General features: G+C 45.8%; 1 protein-coding gene across 10 annotated transcripts in view; it reads left to right on the top strand.

Annotated features, from left to right (window-relative positions):
• The window catches only part of ATP2B1 (ATPase plasma membrane Ca2+ transporting 1), a 140,072-nt gene that overhangs the window by 113,308 nt on the left and 4,233 nt on the right, over window positions 1-22,531 (top strand). For 3 of the 10 annotated variants that reach the window (XM_083182373.1, XM_083182374.1, XM_083182372.1), the window contains 6 exons: window positions 11,756-11,947; window positions 15,912-16,125; window positions 18,315-18,526; window positions 19,975-20,082; window positions 20,333-20,515; window positions 20,771-20,929. In XM_083182373.1, coding sequence (XP_083038499.1) covers window positions 11,756-11,947; window positions 15,912-16,125; window positions 18,315-18,526; window positions 19,975-20,082; window positions 20,333-20,515; window positions 20,771-20,929 — 1,068 coding nt within the window. Of the gene's footprint in view, window positions 1-11,755; window positions 11,948-15,911; window positions 16,126-18,314; window positions 18,527-19,974; window positions 20,083-20,332; window positions 20,516-20,770; window positions 20,997-22,531 lie in introns of all 10 variants that reach the window. The other 7 variants (XM_083182381.1, XM_083182380.1, XM_083182378.1 and 4 more) reach the window with 5 other exon arrangements.

The following is a 22,531-nucleotide window of genomic DNA, read 5'->3' as shown; positions in this document are numbered from 1 at the left end:
GATTATTTCCCTTAATGTTTTATGTATTATTTGATATAATATATTAAATTTATACTTTTTTAAGCAGTGTGTCCGTGTCATTCACTGCACGTTGGTCATTTCCTCTATTTTAGAGTATATATACAATAAATTGGGTTCAGCAGCGCAATACATACCAATTACCCTTCCCCCTCTCTGTACTATTATACCTTTGTGGGTATAGGCAAACCCACAGGTGTGATTTGCAGCAGCTGTCCCTTATTGGATATCTCTAAACATATTAATTCTTTTTAAATTTTGAGCGCTGGGGCTTTTTGCAGATTGTGAATTGGTATATTTCCAATTTTACGGTCTGCAAGAAAACTTTTTTCCTATAGAAATTCTCTTTGGAGCCACACCCAAAAGCCCTGGTGCGACCCATCAGCTTGGTGTAAAAAGTGATTTTAATGAGTTTAAAATAAATTAGAGGGTAACCTTACGTTACCTGCAGACAATAAGTGCCGTCATTCATTACTTACAATGTGACTGACTGCCTGAAGCCTAGTAATATGTTTTCATAATGTATGCTTGTCTTACTCCTTAATTAGGGTTGATTCAGAAAGTGTTTTACAGTTTTGTGTGTTTCCCCTCTACCGAGCTTGTGGCATTTCATATTGAGTTTCTTAAAGCCTTGTTATCACGCAAGAGATGTCATTACAGCTTCAGACTTGTGTTGCACAGTATCTCTTTCAAGGTGATCTCTGTAGTGCCAAGTAATTGTGTTAACTGGTCATTTGTATCCCATGGCTACAAAGTATGCCTGAGCGTTTGTTTTGTATGCATCCAAAAAGCCTTTTACCCACTATAATAAAAAAAAAAATAGTTTTCTGTATCATTAAAAATAGAAACACTAAAATATTGAAATCTCCCCTATGATTTTGAGTTCTGGATATGTAGTTTTGGCATCAGTCAGTGGTGCCAGCAGATGGCTGCATGGTTACACTCCCACTGTCCCCAGAGCTTTAACCCTCTGAAATTGTTAGTAGTCCTCTCCTGTGATGATACATTTGATTGACAACGGCACATTATTTGGTCAACCTTGTCAAGCAACTGCATTTGCCAATTTGTTTGTTGAAAAAGCATTAGACATTGGTCCCCATAGCTTTGTAAGAAGAGTTGACTTCTTAACCAATTTTCTTTTGTCTTTAAGGGTGCCAACAGTTTAAGAATGTTGGGAATTATTGCTTACATCCATTTGATCAATACAGGGTCATATTGACCATATGCAAAATGTTTATTTTGGTACTTTTGTTTCAACAGTCAGTCTTCTTTCTTATACACCTGTTGTTTGTCAGCCATACAGTAGGCAATATGTATGCAATTTGGACATATTCGATTGCAGCGATCAATCTTATAAAAAGCATCAAAATCCCATGTATTTGACAGCAGATACGACTCGATGCGCGGTCCCATGCGCATCGCGCCAGAGCCTGCCAGTTGCACTGGATGCAGAAGCAAACTGCTGGATCGCACCCGAGCTGGGCAGGCTTGCTGGGTTTGCATACAATATATCTTATGCGGTTTTGGAGCGGGTTCACCCCTTTCTTGTCTGTCTTGTCAAAGATCTGTGAACAGATCGAAACGTTGATAAATATGTAAGATAATGAATTAAAAATAACTGTTTAATTGGCTTTTGCTTATAGTGAGTGCCTGCTTTCTATTTTTGATTATATTTGGACTGTGATAGCACCATTGTGTTGAGGATGGTGCAGCATGAGTGGGGATAGAATGTGGCAACAGAAAAAGATGTAGCTGCTGTATCATCGCACTTCATATATGGGTTCAGATACACCATCCTATTGAGGGCTTAATATCTGCCTAAGAAAAATATGTTTTTAGTGCCTTTTTTGGTATAAGAAAGTTGCATTACTGTATTGTAGAGAGTACAAATTGTAATTGGGATCATTTAGACTTCTTCTCCCAGTATATAAGCTATTATAGTTTTAAGTGTACGAAAGGAAAGAAAACCGATTACTCAACATGTCCAGATTGACTGTTCTGCCATGGTCTTTTTTGCCTTAAGTGGCTCAATAGTACTGTGTTGTGGGAAGTGAGTCAATATATGTACTGCCTTTTTTATTTTATTTTTTCTTTCTTTTTAAACTGTGTAAGTAACCTGGGACCATTTAGATCATTAAAGACCCCTAGCAGGACCAGCAGATCAGCACCATTGCAAAAAGCAAATCTTATTATTTTATATATTTTTTTAATGTTTTGAGCACATTACCCATTAACCCCATTTTGAGTATGGTGGATGGACCTTAAACTCCAGAATATACATGTAGTGGTTGTTGTCCTTCTAGTCTAATGTAGTCATTCTAAAAGCACATTGGGTTCTGAGGACACATTCTCTGTGGGGATCATTGATGGCAATTCTGAAAGTCGTAAATACATTAACTGTGTGTCTGGCCACAACTCCGTTTTTTTAATTGCTCCCAAAAGCATTCAAATTACTTTGTGCTCACAGCCTTAAAGGAGTATAATCATGTGCTGAAAAAGCTATGGATTATTTACAGCTAAGAATTTCTGTTTACTGGGGAATGAAAACTGAAGCATTGAAATGCTGCCATCTAGTGTCTGAGTTGGGTATTATCTGTTCTGTTTTTTATTTTTATTTTTTTGAGCTTGTTGCAGATTTATTTATTTATTAACAGTTTATTATATAGCGCACACATATTCCGCAGCGCTTTACAGAGAATATGTGAACATTCACATCAGTCCCTACCCCAGGGGAGTCTACAATCTATAATCCCTACCACATGTACACGCACACACATTCATTCTAGGGTTAACACCTCTGTCTCCCAGGCCACCACTGTGTAATATAATAATTTAATGTGGGAGGCCTGCACTGTCGACCTCCTGTTGCAGCCTCAGCGACAAATTGGCGGCCCAGGCACCATTGTGGAGGTTGATGAAAGCCTCTTTGTGAAGCGCAAGGCCAATGTTGGATGCATGCTGCCCCAGCAGTGGATCTTCATGGGCATCTCCAGACAGACTGGAGTGTGTTTCTTGACGACAGTCGAGAGGCGGGGCGCCAGCACCCTCATGGCTGCTATCAAGAGGCACGTGCTTCCGGGGACCACAGTTTATGGCGACTGCGTACCAAACAGCAGCTGGAGCAGGCTGGGTATCATCACGCTAGGGTGAACCACTGCTACCACTTCGTGGATCCGGTAAGCAGGTTTCACACCCAGAATATAGAAAGACTGGGGATCCAAAGGGGGACTGCGCGCCATCAGCTGGACTCATATCTCCAGGAGTTCATCTGGAGGATGACACAGCACAGAAGACACCTTCAAGCGCATTCTGCATTCGCTGACCCTGCTCCCCCAGGCAGACAAATGCGATGCCGCAGAGGCAACTGTGTCTACTTTGGGTGGAGTGTCGAATTTGGCTGCTGTCTATGACAGTACACTGTCAGAGGAATGACTTTTTATATTTCTCCTTCATCCTTGGGGACACTGAAGTCTACGCTGGGGAATAGAGTGGTGTATCGGAGGAGTCGGCACTTTAAGAAACTTGAACTGTGGTATGGCTCCTCCCCCTCTATTCCCCCCTCAGACCTCAGTCTTAGTTTAGTGCCCGGAGGAGTCGGATCCCTGGGCAAGGGGCTCCGTTTGGGGCCTTTTGTTTTTGCTTGTTTTTTTTTTGGAGACAGGCAGCCAGCGCGTGCCGGCTGCCTGCGACGTGGGATAGCTCTCCGGGGAGTCAGAGCGGCACCGCTTGCGGCGCACGCGGCTGACTCCGGTCACAGACGCATCAGCGTCTGGGTCCCGCCACAGCTGCCTGCGGCGTGTGTTACGGGGCCGCGACCTAGTCGCCCGCCGGAGAGAGCAGGGCGTGCGAGCGCATAGCGCTGGGTGACGGCTGGACCAGGGTTAATTCGCTGGTCCAGCAGGGAGCAGACAGCCAATCAGCGCCGCTGTATACAGCGCGCGCTTTGATGAGGACGGAAGGGGCGGACCAGGAGGGTCGCGTCCTAGCTGCAGTCCTCTGTGTCAGACGCCGGTGCCTGCCACGCTGCTCCCTTGTCGGCTGTGCCTCTACAGTTCTCTGGAACAGGACAGCAGGACGCTTTCTCCCCCTCTTCAGCCTGGATATTATTGAATACTGCGCTGGGTGAGTGGAGGGGATTTTCTCTTGTGAGACTTCCCCGCTGGAGAGTTTATCTGGTGGGCCTAATTCGGGGAAGGTGCGCTCCTCTCCCCCTATTAGTGTGGTGCTTTTGCTCTTGGTGTGGGGTCCTTGTGGGGGCTCTCTTTGTCTGGCTTATTTCACCTCCTTCCACCTGTGTGTGTGTAAGGGGCGTGTGTGTGTGCAGCATGACATCCAAGTCTCAGTCAAAAGCTTCTCCAAAGCTGTTTGTATGCACTAAGTGTGAGCAACAGTTTACGCAGCATGTGAAGGGTGTATCCTTGTGTAAGGATTGCTTCAAAGGGGATGCTGGGCAGAGTCAGGTCCCTGTTCTGAACACTGAGGGAGTTACCAGTGTGTTAGCCACTCTGGCATCAGAGATGGCTGCATCTCGCAGGGACAGGGAGTCATTGCAGGTGCAACTGGCTTCCATGTCTGCTGCGGAGCCCGCCTGGGCCAGAGAACTGATTACATCAGTGAAGGCGTTGGCCCAAGCCGCTGCGGTGCCTGCAGGGGCCGCAAGTGCTCCACCTCCCCCGAGGAAAAGAGGTGTTCCTTTATTGTTACAGGGTGATACTTCAGAGGAGGAACCGGGGGACCCCTTGGAAGGGGATATGTTTCAGGATCCTATTGATCCTGTGGAGGACGTTCCTCAGGAAGAGGCCCAGGGTATAGAGGCCCTCATTCAGGCTATCAAATCTACCCTCAATGTTAACGAGCAGGAGCCGCCGACGCAGGTCTCTATTTTTGGGAGGTCTGCTAAGGCAGTGGTCACCTTTCCAGAATCTATGGAGTTGGAGAAACCTCTTCTGGATATTTGGAGATCTCCAGAGAAAAAGGTTCAGTTATCTAAGCGGTTTAAGACCTCTTACCCATTTGCTCCGGAGGCTAGGGCAAAATGGGAGACCCCGCCGTTGGCAGACGCGTCAGTGTCAAAGCTTTCCAAGAAAGCGGCACTTCCCATTCCTGGGGCAGTGGCCCTCAAGGAGGCGCCAGATAGGCGTCTGGAGGCGGGGCTTAAACAGATTTTTTCAACCGCAGGTGTGTCACTTCGGCCCATTCTTGTGATCTCCTGGGTCAGTAGGGCCATGGAGAAATGGGCGGAGGATTTGTCAAAGGGTCTGAATGATCAGGGTTCTTCTGAGGAGTTCATTCAGTTAGCAGAACAGATGCGGGAATCTGCAATGTATATTGGAGAGGCTGCAAGGGATTCTGCGGCTCTGGTGGCAAGGATTTCGGCTCTCCATTACGGCCAGGAGGTCTTTGTGGCTTAAGTCCTGGCAAGCGGAGGCGGACATTAAAAGGGCGGTAGAGGCTCTTCCGTTTACGGGAGAGGTCCTGTTTGGCCCGGAGTTAGACAAGTTGATTTCCCTGGCCACAGGAGGCAAATCAACTTTCCTGCCTTCCGCGACTCCTCCTCCCAAAAAGCCTTACCAAGGGCCGGCCTTTCGCTCCTTTCGGGGGGCACCTAAGTTCAGAGGTAAGTCCAGAGGATCCTTTACCGCTTCTCGTGGCAGAGGCAGAGGGTTTGGTGGAGCAACCACTTCCTCAGGACCAGCTGCTCGGCGCGCAGACGTCAAGCAAACCGAAAAGCCCGCAGCATGACTCCCGGCCCTCCTACCTGGGGGATCCCAGAGTAGGGGCTCGCCTGTTGGACTTCTGGCAGGCATGGGAGGGGTCTTGCAAGGACAAGTGGGTTCTGTCCGTCATTGCGCAAGGGTACAGACTGGAGTTTTCCAGTACTCCCCCTCACCAGTTTTTTACAATAGGTTTGCCTCACGTGGAGTTGAACCGTCAGTTGCTTCTTCAAGCAGTACAGAAACTGTTGACCGCAGGAGTTATAATGCCGGTTCCTGCCGAACAACGCACAGAGGGGTTTTATTCTCCCCTGTTCCTGGTCCCGAAACCGGACGGTTCGGTTCGACCAATATTGAATTTAAAAGCTTTAAACGTATATATCACGTACCACAGATTCAAGATGGAGTCTCTTCGTTCTGTGGTTGCAGGGCTGGAGCCGGGGGAATTTTTAGCATCTTTGGATGTCAAAGATGCTTATTTGCATATTCCCATTTACGTCCCGCATCAGAAGTTTCTTCGTTTCGCGATAAGGGATCTCCATTTTCAGTTTCGGGCTCTGCCATTTGGCCTTTCATCGGCCCCACGTCTGTTTACCAAGGTAATGGCAGTGATGGTAGAGTTGCTTCATTCTCTGGGAGTAAAAATCGTTCCTTATTTGGACGATTTATTGATCAAGGCCGAATCCAGGGATCAGTTGACGCAGGCTATTCAGGTAACCTGCCAGACGTTACTGAACCATGGCTGGATTCTCAACTACCAGAAATCTCAGCTGAATCCTTCAAGAAGGATTGTATTCCTGGGGTTGATTTTGGACACGGAGGTTCAAAAAGTTTTTCTGCCTCGGGAAAAGATGTTGTCCCTGCAGGAGTTGGTTCGGCAGGTGCTTCGACCTCGGAGAGTGTCGGTGCACTTATGTATCCGACTGCTGGGCAAGATGGTAGCCTCGTTCGAGGCTCTGCAGTTCGGGCGTTTCCATTCAAGGACCTTTCAATTGGACCTGCTCAGGAAGTGGTCGGGCTCCCACTTGCACATGTACAAGATGGTGGTGTTATCGCCCTGCAGCCGTCTCTCTCTCCAGTGGTGGCTACTGTCGGCCAATTTGTTGGAGGGCCGACGGTTCGGAATCTGGGATTGGACTATAGTCACGACCGATGCCAGCCTCCGAGGCTGGGGAGCTGTTGTGTTGGGGCAGCACTTCCAGGGTCGTTGGTCGTCTCAGGAGGCGAAGCTGTCTATAAACATCTTGGAGCTTCGCGCGATTCGTCTGGCCTTGTCCTATGCGGACGGGATCCTCCGGGGGAAGGCGATTCGCATTCAGTCGGACAATGCCACGGCTGTGGCTTATGTGAACCGGCAGGGCGGAACGCGCAGTCGCGGAGCCATGCAGGAGGTACGTCCAATTCTGCAATGGGCAGAGCGGCATGCTCTGGCTTTGTCAGCGGTCTTCATTCCCGGGGTGGACAACTGGGAGGCGGACTATCTGAGTCGCCAGGATGTTCACCCTGGGGAGTGGGCCTTACATCCGGAGGTATTTGCCCAGATCGCCCACCGATGGGGGATGCCTCAGGTGGACATGATGGCTTCCAGGAGCAATCGGAAGGTGCGGCTGTATTGTTCCAGGTCTCGGGATCCAGAGGCGGTAGCGACGGACGCGCTGACCGCGAGTTGGAACTACTCCCTAATTTATCTGTTCCCTCCGTTGCCCTTGATTCAGTTGGTACTCAGAAGAATCAAGCGGGAGAGGTCCACGGTCATCCTGGTGGCACCGAATTGGCCTCGTCGTCCTTGGTATGCCGACCTTCAGGGGCTCCTGATAGATCATCCTTGGCAGCTACCTCTAAGGGACGATCTTCTACAGCAGGGGCCGTTTGCCTACCAAGGCTTACGGCAACTTCGTTTGACGGCATGGCCGTTGAGGCCACACTGTTGAGCAGAAGAGGAATTCCTAAATCAGTGATTCCCACTATGATAAGGGCCAGGAAGGAGGTGACTTCACGGCATTATTATAGTATTTGGAAGGCCTATGTAGCGTGGTGCGAGTGCCGTAACTTGCCCACGGCTGTGTTTTCTTTGTCTCGGTTGTTGCAGTTTCTGCAAGCCGGATTTAAGGCGGGTTTGCGCTTAGGGTCCCTTAAGGTACAAGTGTCTGCATTGTCAGTTTTCTTTCATAGGCGTCTTGCCGTCATTCCTGAGGTGCAGACGTTTCTGAGCGGGGTTCTCCGTCTTCAGCCCCCAGTGCGGGCTCCGGAGGAACCTTGGGATCTTTCCTTAGTTTTGGATTATCTTAAGTCAAGTGTTTTTGAACCTTTAGACTCTATTGAGTTGCGGTTGTTAACTTGGAAAACGGTGTTACTGCTCGCGTTAGCATCGGCACGCCGGGTGTCCGATCTTAGCGCTCTTTCATGCCGGTCTCCCTACCTGGTGTTTCATCCGGACAGGGCTGAGCTTCGGACCAAGTTGGATTATTTGCCTAAGGTGGTTTCATCTTATCACCTAAATCAGCCAATCGTGGTTCCAGCTCTTACGGGAGATTCCGCCTCGCTGAACGTGGTCCGAGCCTTGCAGGTGTATGTGAATAGGACCAAGGATCTCAGAAGGTCGGATTCACTTTTTGTCCTTTATTCTTCGGCAAAGCGGGGTTGGCCAGCGTCTAAACAGACTCTGGCTAGGTGGATCTGTCTCACCATTAAGCAAGCCTACCTTCATGCTTCACAGTCACCGCCAGTCAGGATCTCGGCCCATTCCACCCGTTCGGTGGGGCCGTCCTGGGCCGCTGCCAGGGGAGTTTCCCTGACACAGTTATGTAGGGCGGCCACTTGGTCGGGCCCTAATACTTTCGTTAAGTTTTATAGGTTTGACACCTTTGCGGCATCTGCCTCCAGTTTCGGCCGTGCGGTGCTTCAGGATGCCCAGTGCCTTCCCACCCGTGGGGATGGCTTTGGGACGTCCCCAGCGTAGACTTCAGTGTCCCCAAGGATGAAGGAGAAAATAGGAATTTGGTACTCACCGTTAATTCCCTTTCTCCGAATCCGTAGGGGACACTGAACACCCTCCCGGCACTGTTCAGGCCTAAAGGGGGGATTTATTTTTAGCGCATGCGGTTATGTTTGGTTATGCATGCGTCTGGGTGTTGGTGACAGCCTGCTGAGTAGTATGGTTGTTCGTTTTGTTTTGTTAATATCTTTCTCTCTCTCTATTGGGGATTCCCTGGTCTCTTTTCTCCTCTCGGGCACGGTCAACTAAGACTGAGGTCTGAGGGGGGAATAGAGGGGGAGGAGCCATACCACAGTTCAAGTTTCTTAAAGTGCCGACTCCTCCGATACACCACTCTATTCCCCAGCGTAGACTTCAGTGTCCCCTACGGATTCGGAGAAAGGGAATTAACGGTGAGTACCAAATTCCTATTTTTTTGGTGTATTTTACCTTCTTGTTATTGATTGTATTCTTTAATCATTTTTTCTTGAATCATTCTCTTTAAGTTAACTAAAATCAAGTTAACATTTAACACATGTAGTCATTACTGTCTCAGGTGCATGATATGGGAGGTGTGAATGTGTTCCTGAAACACCCCCACTCTCCACGCCAGCCCGAAGTGTGGCGAACGCAGCGAGCCCCGCGAGGGGACACGTTATGCGTCCTACCAACCTTTTCATACCCCCACTATCCACGTCGGCATGGAGTTACTCTTATATAGTGTGGCGAGCGCAGCGAGCCACCAAGCCCGAAGCGTGGTGAGCGCACGCAGGAAACTTCACACGTATTCAGTGTCCCCTCGCGGGGCTCGGTGGCTCACTGCGCTCGCCACACTATATATATTCAACTCCATGCCGACGTGGCTAGTGTAGGTATGAAAAGGTCGGTAGGACGCGTAACGCGTCCCCTCGCGGGGCTCCTCACGCTTCCGGCTGCCGTGGATAGTGGAATAAACAAGGTTGACAGCTGTTACGTCGACAGGTGTCATTGTCGACAGGTTTACCAGTGTTTTTCACATTTTTTTGGTCTGTATATTTTGGGATAATGCTGCACCCCTATACCTGACTAAACTGTAGAGACAGTAAGGGTCTAAATTTAGATGCACCCTTTGTTAGCGGTTTGCCGGGGTGTCTACTTTAGATGCCCCCTTTTTTAGCAGTGTGCCTGGCTTTCTATTTCTCTGTGGAACTACAAGTGCCACAATGACCTGTCAGCGCTGGGCTGCCGCTGAGTCACTACGCTGACAACGTAGTTCAAGCTGGCGCCGTGAAACTACACAAGTAATGCAGCTACGTTGATAATGTAGCAACCTGTCAGCACTGAGCTGCCGCGGAGTCACTACACTGACAACGTAGTTCAAGCTGGCGCTGTGAAACTACACAAGTAATGCAGCTACGTTGATAATGTAGCAACCGGTCAGCACTGAGCTGCCGCGGAGTCACTACACTGACAACGTAGTTCAAGCTGGCGCCGTGAAACTACACAAGTAATGCAGCTACGTTGATAACGTAGCAACCTGGAGTCACTACACTGACAGGTCATTGTGGCACAGAGAAATAGTTGAAGCTGGCGCCTCGAAACTACACAAGTAAGGCAGCTACACTGATAACGTAGCTTTACCGGCGCTGTACTATAGCGTCTAAGTACTAGACTCACCCTTCAGACGCCCCCTTTGTTAGCGGTGTGCCGAGCGGTCTGTTTCTCTGTGGAACTAAAAGTGCCACAATGACCTGTTAGCACTGGGCTGCCGCGGAGTCACTACACTGACAACTTAGTTCAAGGCAGCCAATGAGCTACGCTGATAATGTAGCTACCGGCAGCCAATGAGCTACACTAATAATGTAGCTACCAGCAGCCAATGAGCTACGCTGATAATATAGCTACACTGATAACGTAGCTTAGATAAGAAAGCCACGTATAGCGCAGCACTGCTGCCGCGCTACGCTGATAGCGCAGCTTAGAAAAGCTGTTGGGCTGATCTTGGTTTAGCGCTGCTGCCGCGCTACGCTGATAACGTAGCTTAGAAAAGCGCTGCTGCACTATGCTGATAACGTTGGCATGCTGTCAAGATTCAAACCTAGCGTACAGCGGGATGCAGTCAAAATCCCGACATATAGAATGTACAGGTGAAACAGTCTACATGCCTTTCGGTTGGCAGGTGCGAGGTCGACGTGGTTTTTTTCACTGTTTTTTGAACCGACATGTGCCGACAGGCGGTATTTCTTGCCCTCCCATCCACTACGGCATGGTGGGAGAATAAAATAGTGTGCCCGAAGCATTGCGAGCGAAGCAAGGGGCTGCGGTTAACTTGCAACTGTATCCATGTCGACTGTGTCGACATTTGGGTAAAAAAAGTGAAAAAACCCATGTCGACCTCGCACCTGTCGACCGAAAGGCATATAGACTGTTTCACCTGTATGGGATTTTGTCCCATGTCGGGATTTTGACCATCGGGATTTCATACCGAATCCTGTACAGCTGCCGCCGTGAAACTAAACAAGTACCGAAAAAGCACTTAAGATGCCATATCGAATTGCACTCAGTAGGCCTAGTGTTTGTGCACGATTACAACCCCTGGAGATTGTACCTTTTGGGTACAATCTCATTTAGGCCTTATGTGCTATGGTAGTTGCTGATGACAATTGCTGATACAGAAAAATGTACATTGTGTACAGGGAATGGATGCTCTAAATGACTAGATACAATGTCTAATGTATTCTGTAGCAAATATGTTGGGCTCGAATGCAAAGTTCCTGAAAAAAAGCATGTGAATTATTTTGATACCTTTTGTGACTGTTTGCAGACTGCAGTGTTTTATTTCTTAACTGGTTTTATGTTCTCCATCTGTTGAGTCTTAGAACTTTCCCACATCACTGACAGAATAGCTAAAGCAATGTGGTTCAGAAGCTTTTTGGAGAGCACTTGAGGCAAACAAGTGTCTCTGGTTAAATAATAATCCTCATTTTCGTTTAACTGAGCTGATGCTTGTAATGTATTCATGTTTATTTAAGCAATATTCCTTTGCTCTCATATCTTTTCTTTCTCATAGGGTATTGCTGGAACAGATGTTGCAAAAGAAGCTTCTGATATCATTCTCACTGATGACAACTTTTCGAGCATTGTAAAAGCTGTAATGTGGGGAAGGAACGTGTATGACAGTATCTCGAAGTTTCTTCAGTTCCAGCTTACGGTCAATGTAGTCGCTGTCATCGTTGCTTTTACAGGCGCATGTATCACACAAGTAAGACCTGTATTTCAGCTGTAGTTTTTTTTTTTTTTTTCAAATCATATTAAATATGCAGCACTTGACCTTGTACATCTAGAGCTGTGACCTAAATTAACCCCTTCCCGACATATGACGTACATTTACGCCATATGTCGGTTGGGGGTGAATCAAGCTGGCTTGATAGAGAGCAGGTAATGGCTGTATATTACAGCCATGTCCCTGCTCTCACGGCCACGAGCGGCGAGTTCGCCGATCGCGGCCGTTTAACCCTTTAAGCACCGCGGGCAAAGCGCCCGCAGTGCTTAAATAGCTGATCGGAGGGGGGGGGCGCCCCCCTCCGGCGCCGATCGGGGCCCCCCGCAGCGCGATCGGAGGGTGCCGATCGGTTGCCATGGTAGCCAGGGGTCTAATGTAGACCCCTGTGCTGTCCGTGTATTCATACCTATTACATCCTGCCTCAGGCAGGATGTAATAGGAAGTGCAAAAAATCACTACGTTCAGCCATAGAGCTCTATGGCTGAACCTAGTACAGGCGATCGCGCCCCCTAGTGGTCAAGTACACTAGGGGGCCTTGTAGTAAAAGTAAAAAAAAAAAAAAAATAAAGTTTAAAAATAAAAAAAAAATAATAAAATATTAAAAGTTCAAATCACCCCCCTTTCCCCATTTCCCAAATAAAAATAAATAAATAATAAAAAAAATAAACATATTTGGTATCGCCGCGTTCCTAAAAGTCCGATCTATTAAAATATAACATTAGTTATCCCGCACGGTTAAAGGCGTAAACGGAAAATAATCCCCAACGCCAAAACTACGCTTTTTGGTCGCATCGTGTACCCAAAAAAAAATAACTAAAAGAGATCAGAAAGTCGCCCATATCCCATAATGGTATTAATTAAAAAGTACACTTCAGCCCGCAAAAAATGAGCCCTCACCCAGGTCCGTAGGTGGAAAAATAAAAAAGTTATAAGCCGCAGAACATGGCGACGCGACGCAAATTCGAAAAACCGTAACATTTTCTATTTTTTTTTTTAGTGGTAAAATGTAACGAAAACTATATAAGTTTGGTATTACCGGAATCGTAACGACCCATAGAATAAAGATAACCCATCATTTTAAACGAACTATGAACTCCAAAAAAACCGTAACCAGCGCAAAATTGTGGAATTGCGTTTTTTTTTTTTTTTACCCCACATTGAATTATTTCCTGATTCCCCAGAATATTATACGGTATAGTAAATGGTACCATTAGAAAGTACAACTTGTCCCGCAAAAAAAAAGCCCTCATGTGTCTATATAGCCGGAAAATTAAAAAAGTTACGCTTATTTGAACACAAGGAGGAAAAAAAAAAAAAAAATTACCTTAAAAGGCAATGTCGGGAAGGGGTTAATTTAGGAAAGTTAGAAAGTCAGGCTTCTGCTGACATGCAACAGCAATATATAGCTGTTGCAACCTGATGTGGCATCGTCAATGCCGTAGAAGCTTCATTCATTCTCTATTGAGAAGCCAATTTGAAGACTAAGGACAAATATAGGTTAATTCAGGTGTTCTGTCTTGGCAGAAGTCCATATCCTGCTCTAGTAACACGATAGGTGAGCCGCTAGCTCACAAGTTGTTATATATCCTCTACAAGTGTCTTCCCATGGAAAAGCATGGTCAGCCTTCATATTGCTACCTTCAGATGCGTACTTACACATTATTGCTGCATTTGCACCAAATCGCCCCCCTCAGAGCCTGGTCCCATGGTGACACTCTGCCAGTATCGGGTATTTTTGTTTAATATGCTACACTTGTATATGTGTGAATGAGTCTGAATATGCACACAAAGTGCTACAATGTAGCAGCCACAGCTTGTTTTGAGGTCAAGTCCTGTTGTACTTTGCATACAGACTCTGTCATACACAGATGTGTCGCATATCAAATTAATCCGACCAATCTCCTCTGGTGTTCTTGTTCAGACAGACAGATGGTCAAAAAAGACACCCCATGCCGCTAGTGTCTTACTGTTCAGCTCACTCACACCAGGGATCTCACACTGCATGACTTGTTGAGGTTATATATTTGAAGACACATCTGTAGTGTTCTAGTAAAGCCTACATTGTAATCTGTTTCATTATGGTTTTTTTTTGCTTTTCTACATTTCCTTTATATAATTTATCACCTTTTTTTTTTTTGAAAAAATAAATTTTAGTAGGACTGTTAAGTTGCTGGTTTTAGGTGAATTAGATGCTATATTGTTAATCCTTCCAAAGTTGTCTTAACTATTTTAATGGTTTATGCTTAACTATCAAATGTATTAAGTTTTACAAAAATCGAATTATTATATAGTGGGAGTCCACTAATTTCTTAGATGAAAATTCTGTTGCTCGTTGCACATTATACTAGAATAGCATTATACATCAAACTGACCATCTACATTGCCCGAGCCTTTGCTCTTCCCACCATCCCTCGGGGACTTATTCTGATCATTCATATACTTGGTATAGTTACACTTTATAGCATTCCTCTGCCCGGTACTTGTTTCCTAGCAGGGCGCCCACTACTCTATTTACGTAGTGGGCTATTCAGGGTAAGGAAATCGCATCGCATCGTATGCCATTAATGTCATCCAATCAGATGAGATCCAATTTTTGATCTTATCCTATCTTTTTAATGGGCTAAGTCAGAGAATACATTAAAAAGATAGGATAAGATAAAAAAATCGTATGGCATACAATGAGATGGGATCCAATTTTTTTTCTTATCCTATCTTTTTAATGGTGAAAGCGCCTAAATACATGTGAAAGATAGGATGCCCCCCACTATCCACACCACCCCGTAGCGTGGCGAGCACGGTTGACGCCACCCCGCCATCAACGTGAACCCGAAGCGTGGCGAGCGCAGCGGTACGCGTCCTCCGACCTTTTCATGCCCTACTATCCACTAGGGCGTGGAGTGAGAATAGAATAGTGTGGCGAGCGCAGCGAGCCACCGAGCCCGAAGCGTGGCGAGCGGCCGCGGATACCTTCACAGGTAAACGCGTCCCTTCGCGGGCTTCCCAGGTGTCCGCGTCGCCATGGACACCTGGGAAGCCCGCGAGGGGACGCGTAAAACTGTGAAGGTATCCGCGTCCCCTCGCGGGGCTCGCTGCGCTCGCCACGCTTCGGGCTCGGTGGCTCGCTGCGCTCGCCACACTATTCTATTCTCACTCCACGCCCTAGTGGATAGTAGGGCATGAAAAGGTCGGAGGACGCGTACCGCCGCCCCTCTTCGCGGGCTCGCTGCGCTCGCCACGCTTCGGGTTCACGTTGATGGCGGGGTGGCGTCAACCGTGCTCGCCACGCTACGGGGTGGCGTGGATAGTGGGGGGCATCCTATCTTTCACATGTATTTAGGCGCTTTCACCATTAAAAAGATAGGATAAGATAAAAAAAATTGGATCCCATCTCATTGTATGCCATACGATTTTTTTATCTTATCCTATCTTTTTAATGTATTCTCTGACTTAGCCCATTAAAAAGATAGGATAAGATAATAAATTGGATCTCATCTGATTGGATGCCATTAAGGGCATACGATGCGATGCGATCCGATTTCACTACGGTGCCGTACGTAGAAAATCTGGGCGCCCTGCTAGGAAACAAGTACCCTCTGCCCTATTAAGGGGCATTGTATTCCCGTGGGGCTATAGTCTTTATACAACCACTTAAAAAACAAAACAAATGCCCATCTAAGGCCCATACACACTGGGCGATTTTGAGCTGAAAGCAGCTCAGTTTTGTCTTTTGAGCTGCTTTCCGCTCAAAAGCCAGCCAGTGTGTATGGGGGAAATGATGAACGGTGAGTGCTCCCGCATAATCACTGGCAGCCGCCGCTCATCTGCTGGTATTATCAGCAGATGAGCTACGCGGTGGACGGCCTTCCATAGCATCCTGGGAAAATCGCTCAGTGTTTATGGACCTTTAGATACTTATATATGTGTCTTTGGTTTACTTTAACAGGACTCTCCTCTTAAAGCTGTTCAGATGTTATGGGTTAACCTTATTATGGACACTTTTGCATCACTGGCTCTGGCAACTGAACCTCCAACAGAGTCTCTCTTACTGAGAAAACCCTATGGAAGAAATAAACCTCTGATATCTCGCACAATGATGAAAAACATTTTAGGCCATGCCGTTTACCAGCTGGTTGTGGTTTTCACTCTTCTGTTTGCGGGTAAGTTCTTCTAAATCAAGTTAGTTAATGCCATCAGAACTTCAATTAATCCCTTTTATTTCTGTAAAGTAAGTATTTTTAGTTGCACGAATGAGCTGGTTTGGTAAAAATAAAATTCAGGTAATCTTATTGATACTTGTATATTGGAGTGTATGTGTGTGGATAATGTATAAAGCGGGAACAGGGCCGGTGCTAGGGGGTTCGGCGCCCTCCTGCAAACTATAAATTTGCGCCCACCCAAGCTTTACAAAGGGACAGCGCACACCAAAAGAAAAATGTGTGATCTCTCAAGGAAGGGGAATGGCCACACAATAATACTCCCACTCCAAATTACACCACATAGTAGCACAATATTATTCACCTTACACAGCTGTAACTAGCCATTTTGGTGCCATGAGTTAAAAAAACAGGGAGTTTGCGCCGTAGGAGCGCGCAAAAATTAGGAGCGTAGCTTTATGGGGAATGGGCATTGTCACATAAAAGTACCAATTACACTGGTAATCCCCATAACACATTATGCTTCACACCTCAATGCCCATTACACGTTATACCACACACAGTAATGCAAATTATACATGGTCACACATCATGATGCCCCTTACACAATATGCAGCACACCATAATTCTCCTTACAAAATATGCCATGCACCATAATGCCCATATGATATTGACACACATTATGCTACACATAATGCTCCGAATACTCTTGGATATACCCACATTTGAAGGGCTGCTTATTCAGAATGCCCACACCAGTTGCCAAAAGTAGTTCCTCTGCTTATACGTAGTGCTCACACCAGTTGCCGACATTAGTAGCACTGTGTAACCATATGCCCACACCAGTTGCCGACATTAGTAGCACTGTAAGTAAGTAGAATTTATATAGCGCACTTTCTCCAACAGGACTCAAAGCGCTACTGTGTAACCATATGCCCACACCAGTTGCCGACATTAGTAGCACTGTGTAACCATATACCCACACCAGTTGCCAACAGCAGTAGCACTGCCTATACACGTGCCCACACCAGTTGCTGACATTAGTAGCTCTGACTATACACGTGCTGACATTAGTAGCGCTGACTATACACGTGCCCACAGCAGTTGCCGACATTAGTAGCGCTAACTATACACGTGCCCACAGCAGTTGCCGACATTAGTAGCACTGACTATACACGTGCTCACACCAGTTGCCGACATTAGTAGCGCTGACTATACATGTGCCAACACCAGTTGCTGACATTAGTAGCGCTAACTATACACGTGCCCACACCAGTTGCCGACATTAGTAGCGCTGACTATACATGTGCCAACACCAGTTGCTGACATTAGTAGCGCTAACTATACACGTGCCCACACCAGTTGCCGACATTAGTAGCGCTGACTATACATGTGCCCACACCAGTTGCTGACATTAGTAGCACTGACTATACACGTGCCCACACCAGTTGCTGACAGTAGTAGCGCTGACTATACACATGTCTACATCAGTTGCCAACATTAGTAGCACTGACTATACACGTGCCCACACCAGTTGCTGACATTAGTAGCGCTGTCTACACACATGCTCACACCAGTTGCCGACATTAGTAATGCTGCCTACACACATGCTCACATCAGTTGCTGACATTGGTAATGCTGCCTGCCTATACACGTGCCCACACCAGTTGCCAACATTAGTACACTCACACTTTAGTCTGCTGTCCTGGCAGCTCAGTCTCTCCTGTGTCTCTCTTCAGTCTTGCTCCATCATAGCCCCGCCCCCTCCGCCCGTGTAGCCCCTCCCCTTTTAGTACGTACTGCTGCCCTGATGTATACTATAGGAGCCTGGAGGGAACTCTGTGCCTCCGGCGCTGCTGCGTGCCCTGCAGTGTGATAGGCGCAGGAGCAGCCGGCAGCCTCAGCGAGTCAGAGACAGCAGGGGATGCAGCGCAGGGACAGTGGTGCCTCTCCTGCCCGGTGCCTACCTGCTTTGCATCCTCTGCTGAGCGGGTAGCGCCGGCCCTGAGCGGGATAATAACGGGTGAGCCATACATAAGTATGAAGAGGTTAGTACTGTATAAGGTGTCTGTATGTTTGTTTGTGTTTAGAGAGTGCTAAGGATTACGGAGTGTGAATGAGTCCATTTTTATCTGGCAATTGCCCATTGAGAAACAAAGCTGAGTGACAGGTGCACTGCTTTTGTTCCACAGGTGAAAAACTTTTCGATATTGATAGTGGGCGAAATGCCCCTCTCCATGCTCCTCCGTCCCAACATTACACCATTGTGTTCAACACATTTGTTATGATGCAGCTGTTTAATGAAATTAATGCAAGGAAGATTCACGGTGAAAGGAATGTTTTTGAAGGAATATTTAACAATCTCATCTTCTGCAGCATTGTATTAGGTACTTTTATTATACAGGTAAGCACATGGTAAGATTTTCCCCTTTTACGTTAGACTAGACTCCAGATACAGATATGGCATAAAGACTATCCTGTATGGCTGGGGAAGATTTATTAAGCCTGGTGAAGTGATGGTGTGGCCGGTAGTTTTTTATCACCGCCAATTTTGTTCCTAAATGACATTTACAGACCCAGCCATTAACATGACAGTAGGAGCTAATTGGCCAGTGGTAAAGTACCAGTCACTTTATCACTTCACCAAGCTTAATAAATGGGCCCCTCTGTCCTCAGGACACCACACAAATCATGTTTTCCAGGTAGCTGCTTTGATCTATAAAATTTGACTGTTGCCCTGCTAGGTGGCCTGGAAAAAGTCAACTGTGTGGGGTTCTGATGACAGTTTGGGATCCCTTTCTGTAATGGCCTGTGGGGAAAAACCGTTTTAACAAGAAAATTATACATTGAACATATCCTACAAAGAGATACCAATGTCTGTTGCAAATGCAAAAACTAAAACAATACATTCCCTCCTTTTTTTTTTTTCAGCATATATTGGGAAAGGGAAAGATTTTCTGGGAGCAAGATCAACTGCTTTAGTTTATCACTAATGTATGCTATAGCCTAAATTTGACATTTTTATAGAAATATGTATGAGCATATTTGAGTTTGAGGAATAGTTTGCAACGCTTCCTTTCAGAGTAGGCAAAGTTTGCAAACTCATCTAGGATTGGCGGGGAAAACAAGCAAATCTTTAAATTAAATGTTAGACCTGAGCAAGGTGCAACCGTGGAGTGCAAGTAATGAGTAATCCTTTCCATAGAGGCTACAAACAAAATCTTATTGATATTATCCAACGTTCAGATACATCTACTCTTCATGTGATACAAGTGGCAAAGTAAAAAGAAATTGCAATTCTAGGGACTGATGAGAACTTCCTGAAGGGATGTAAATTTGGGACTTCCCACCTGGCTGTTCCTTTTTCAAACATCTCATACATGGGACGAGTGAAGGGTAGGATGTAAGATTGTATTTCTTAGTACAGTAAGACCTGTCTAGACCTGTGATCCAGCAGGATAAGCCCGTGCATGCACGATGTATCTCTGCGGGCAACAGTGACATGTGGGACAGGGCATTCACATAGAGCGATCCGTGCTTCATTCATAAGCGATCTAGTCAGATCACTTAGAAAAGGGGCTTAAATCACACTGTGTTTATGCCCCATTTCTATTAAAAGGATGGCAAGGTATCTGCATAAAGCCACTGTATCATTCTAAATATATATTTGTTTAGCTGTTCCTAATTTGTTTACAACAAATTTAGTTTTTTTTTGTAAACCTCAAACCCACATCTACCTTTTTTATGGTTTAAAAATGTTTCTGATCATTCTTATTGAAAAGGCCTCCGCAGCATTAGTGATGCAATTTTTGTGCTTTATTTAATTATGTTTTTTTTTTATTATTCTTTTAGATCGTTATTGTTCAGTTTGGTGGAAAGCCCTTTAGTTGCACTGAATTGACCGTAGATCAGTGGCTGTGGTCAGTGTTCCTGGGTATGGGAACATTACTCTGGGGCCAGGTAATAACTTAAAAATGTGATGACCTGTATACTGTACTACAATGGCATAGCCCAAATGGGAGACCTTAATCTAGCATACAGTGATTTAAAGTAATTGTACGAATGATGCACAGATTTGATGAAATGCAGATTTAACAATATTTTTCTTTTTCTTTTTTCAACTACTAATGCAGTTTAAATGAGAAGCCACCAAAAATGTAATTCAGTGCTTTTTTTTTTCCTGTCGTGATTTGGTTTTACTTCTGTTCAGCTGGTAACCTCAATACCAACCAGTCGTTTAAAGTTCCTCAAGGAAGCAGGCCATGGGACACAGAAGGACGACATCCCAGAAGAAGAGTTTGCTGAAGACGCAGAGGAGATTGATCATGCAGAGAGAGAGTTACGTCGTGGTCAGATCTTATGGTTTAGGGGACTAAACAGAATCCAAACCCAGGTATGGCTTTGAGTGTGGCAAGATTTATGTAGGGGATGAGGTCACAATATTTATAAGACACATAGTTCATTTTGTTAGTGCAAATTCTGTTCAAATGAGACGTGTGTGTGTGTGATCTCTACCTATCTGTGTTTTCCTCAATACGCTTGAAAGAATTTTTTTAGTTTCTCTTAATCTTCCTTCAATTTGCTTTTATTAGCTGCTCTATAAAAGTGCCTTTTTTTTCTCTTTTCTTTGCTTTTTTATTTGTTGTAGATGGGATGGTCCTTTCTCTTGTTCTCTCTCTCTCTTGCTGAGCAAGCTGTCACAATCTCTGATTCCTTGCAGATGGATGTAGTGAATGCTTTCCAGAGTGGAAGTTCCATTCAGGGGGCTTTAAGGCGGCAACCCTCCATCGCCAGCCAGCATCATGATGTAACAAATATTTCTACCCCTACACATGTAGTGTTTTCCTCCTCTACCGCTTCTACTACTGTGGGGTGTGAGTGTGTGTTCCTAAGTGCATGAAATTAACACATCCTTATTTACACACCTAACGTTTCTCATTTTCTCCTCAGTAATCTCATTGTTCAGGCTGCTCATTAAGCTTTCCCTTCACAAGGATAATAAACCCCATGTTTATTTTTAGAGGGCTACTTACTTGGTTTTATTATAAGTCGCAAGCTGAGATCCTGCACGCTTATTTTATGTATCATATGTTTTTATGGAAAGTCATGATGTAAATTTTCGAGTATATGCCTTTTGGTTGGTTATCGAAGTCAGAAGTTCTGTACATTGCTGTTCTCTATTCACAGCACCTTCATGGCAGTATATAAACTACTTTACAAAAATCATGCTTTTTACTAGCATTGGTACTTATGTATTAGCAGGGCACCCACTAAGCAAATTGCTTAGTGGGCGATTCTGCGTAAGAAAATCGCATCGCATGTGTCTTTTGCATACGATGTAATTTTCCTATGTAATTTATTCACTGCTTTCTACCCTCGGGCGGTGCGATCGCATCTCCCGCAAAATCGCATGCGATTTTATAGGGTGCGATGCCATTTACTTTACTATATATTACTATGAGATTTATGCACCCCCTCCCCACTATCCACGCCACCCCGAAGTGTGGCGGAATGCGTCCTCCCGACATTGTCATACCCCCACTATCCACGTCGGCGTGGAGTTGATTTTATATAGGGTGGCGAGCCACCGAGCCTGAAGCGTGGTGAGCGCAACGTGGATAGTGGGGGTATGAAAAGGTCGGGAGGACACGTTCCGCCGCCGTTCGCTACGCTTCGGGGTGGCGTGGATAGTGGGGGGAGGTGCCTAAATCTCATTGCATATCATATCATAGAAGTGTATAGTAAAGTGAATGGCATACCACCCTATAAAATCACATGCTATTTTGCGGGAGGTGCAATGCGATCGCATCGCACCGCCCGAGGGTAGAAAGCAGTGAATAAATTACTTAGTGAATAGTGAAAAAATTACATAGGAAAATCGCATCACTTCGCATGCGATCGCACGCAAAAAACGCATGCAATGCGATTTTCCTAAGGTGCCGTACGTATGCAAAAAGGGCGCCCTGCTAATACATAAGTACCCTAGTAATTGCATGGAAACCTGTATGGCTATAGGGCATATTAGTTCTGATGTCCACATCCTCCTGATCTAGAACATCCATGCAGCAAGTCTTGTATTAGATACATCTCGAGCATCTAATTTCTTTCACATCTTTAGGACTCCATCCAGATAAAATTGATTACAGTTCATAAACCTGGGACTGACAATAATTGAGTTGCCTTGTTATCAATGGCCATTTTAATAAAATGTGTGTGCAGTAAGTGTAAATAGAACAATTTTTAAGCATCTTAAAAACAAAACTACCAAAAAACTTTAGAGTATTCGCCAGGGGAGTCAATGCCAACCACTTGGCTAAGCAAGTGGACCAGTCTGAAGCAGGAATTTCTTCTACATGCTGGATCAAGGTCTCCATTGCAGCTTTTGATGCAAAAGAAATCAAACGCATTT

The sequence above is a fragment of the Crinia signifera genome, chromosome 4 (genome assembly GCF_055691185.1).
Source record: "Crinia signifera chromosome 4, ASM5569118v1, whole genome shotgun sequence".
NCBI lineage: Eukaryota > Metazoa > Chordata > Amphibia > Anura > Myobatrachidae > Crinia > Crinia signifera.
Note: the sequence above shows the minus strand (reverse complement) of the source record. Positions and strands in the feature narration are given on the sequence as shown.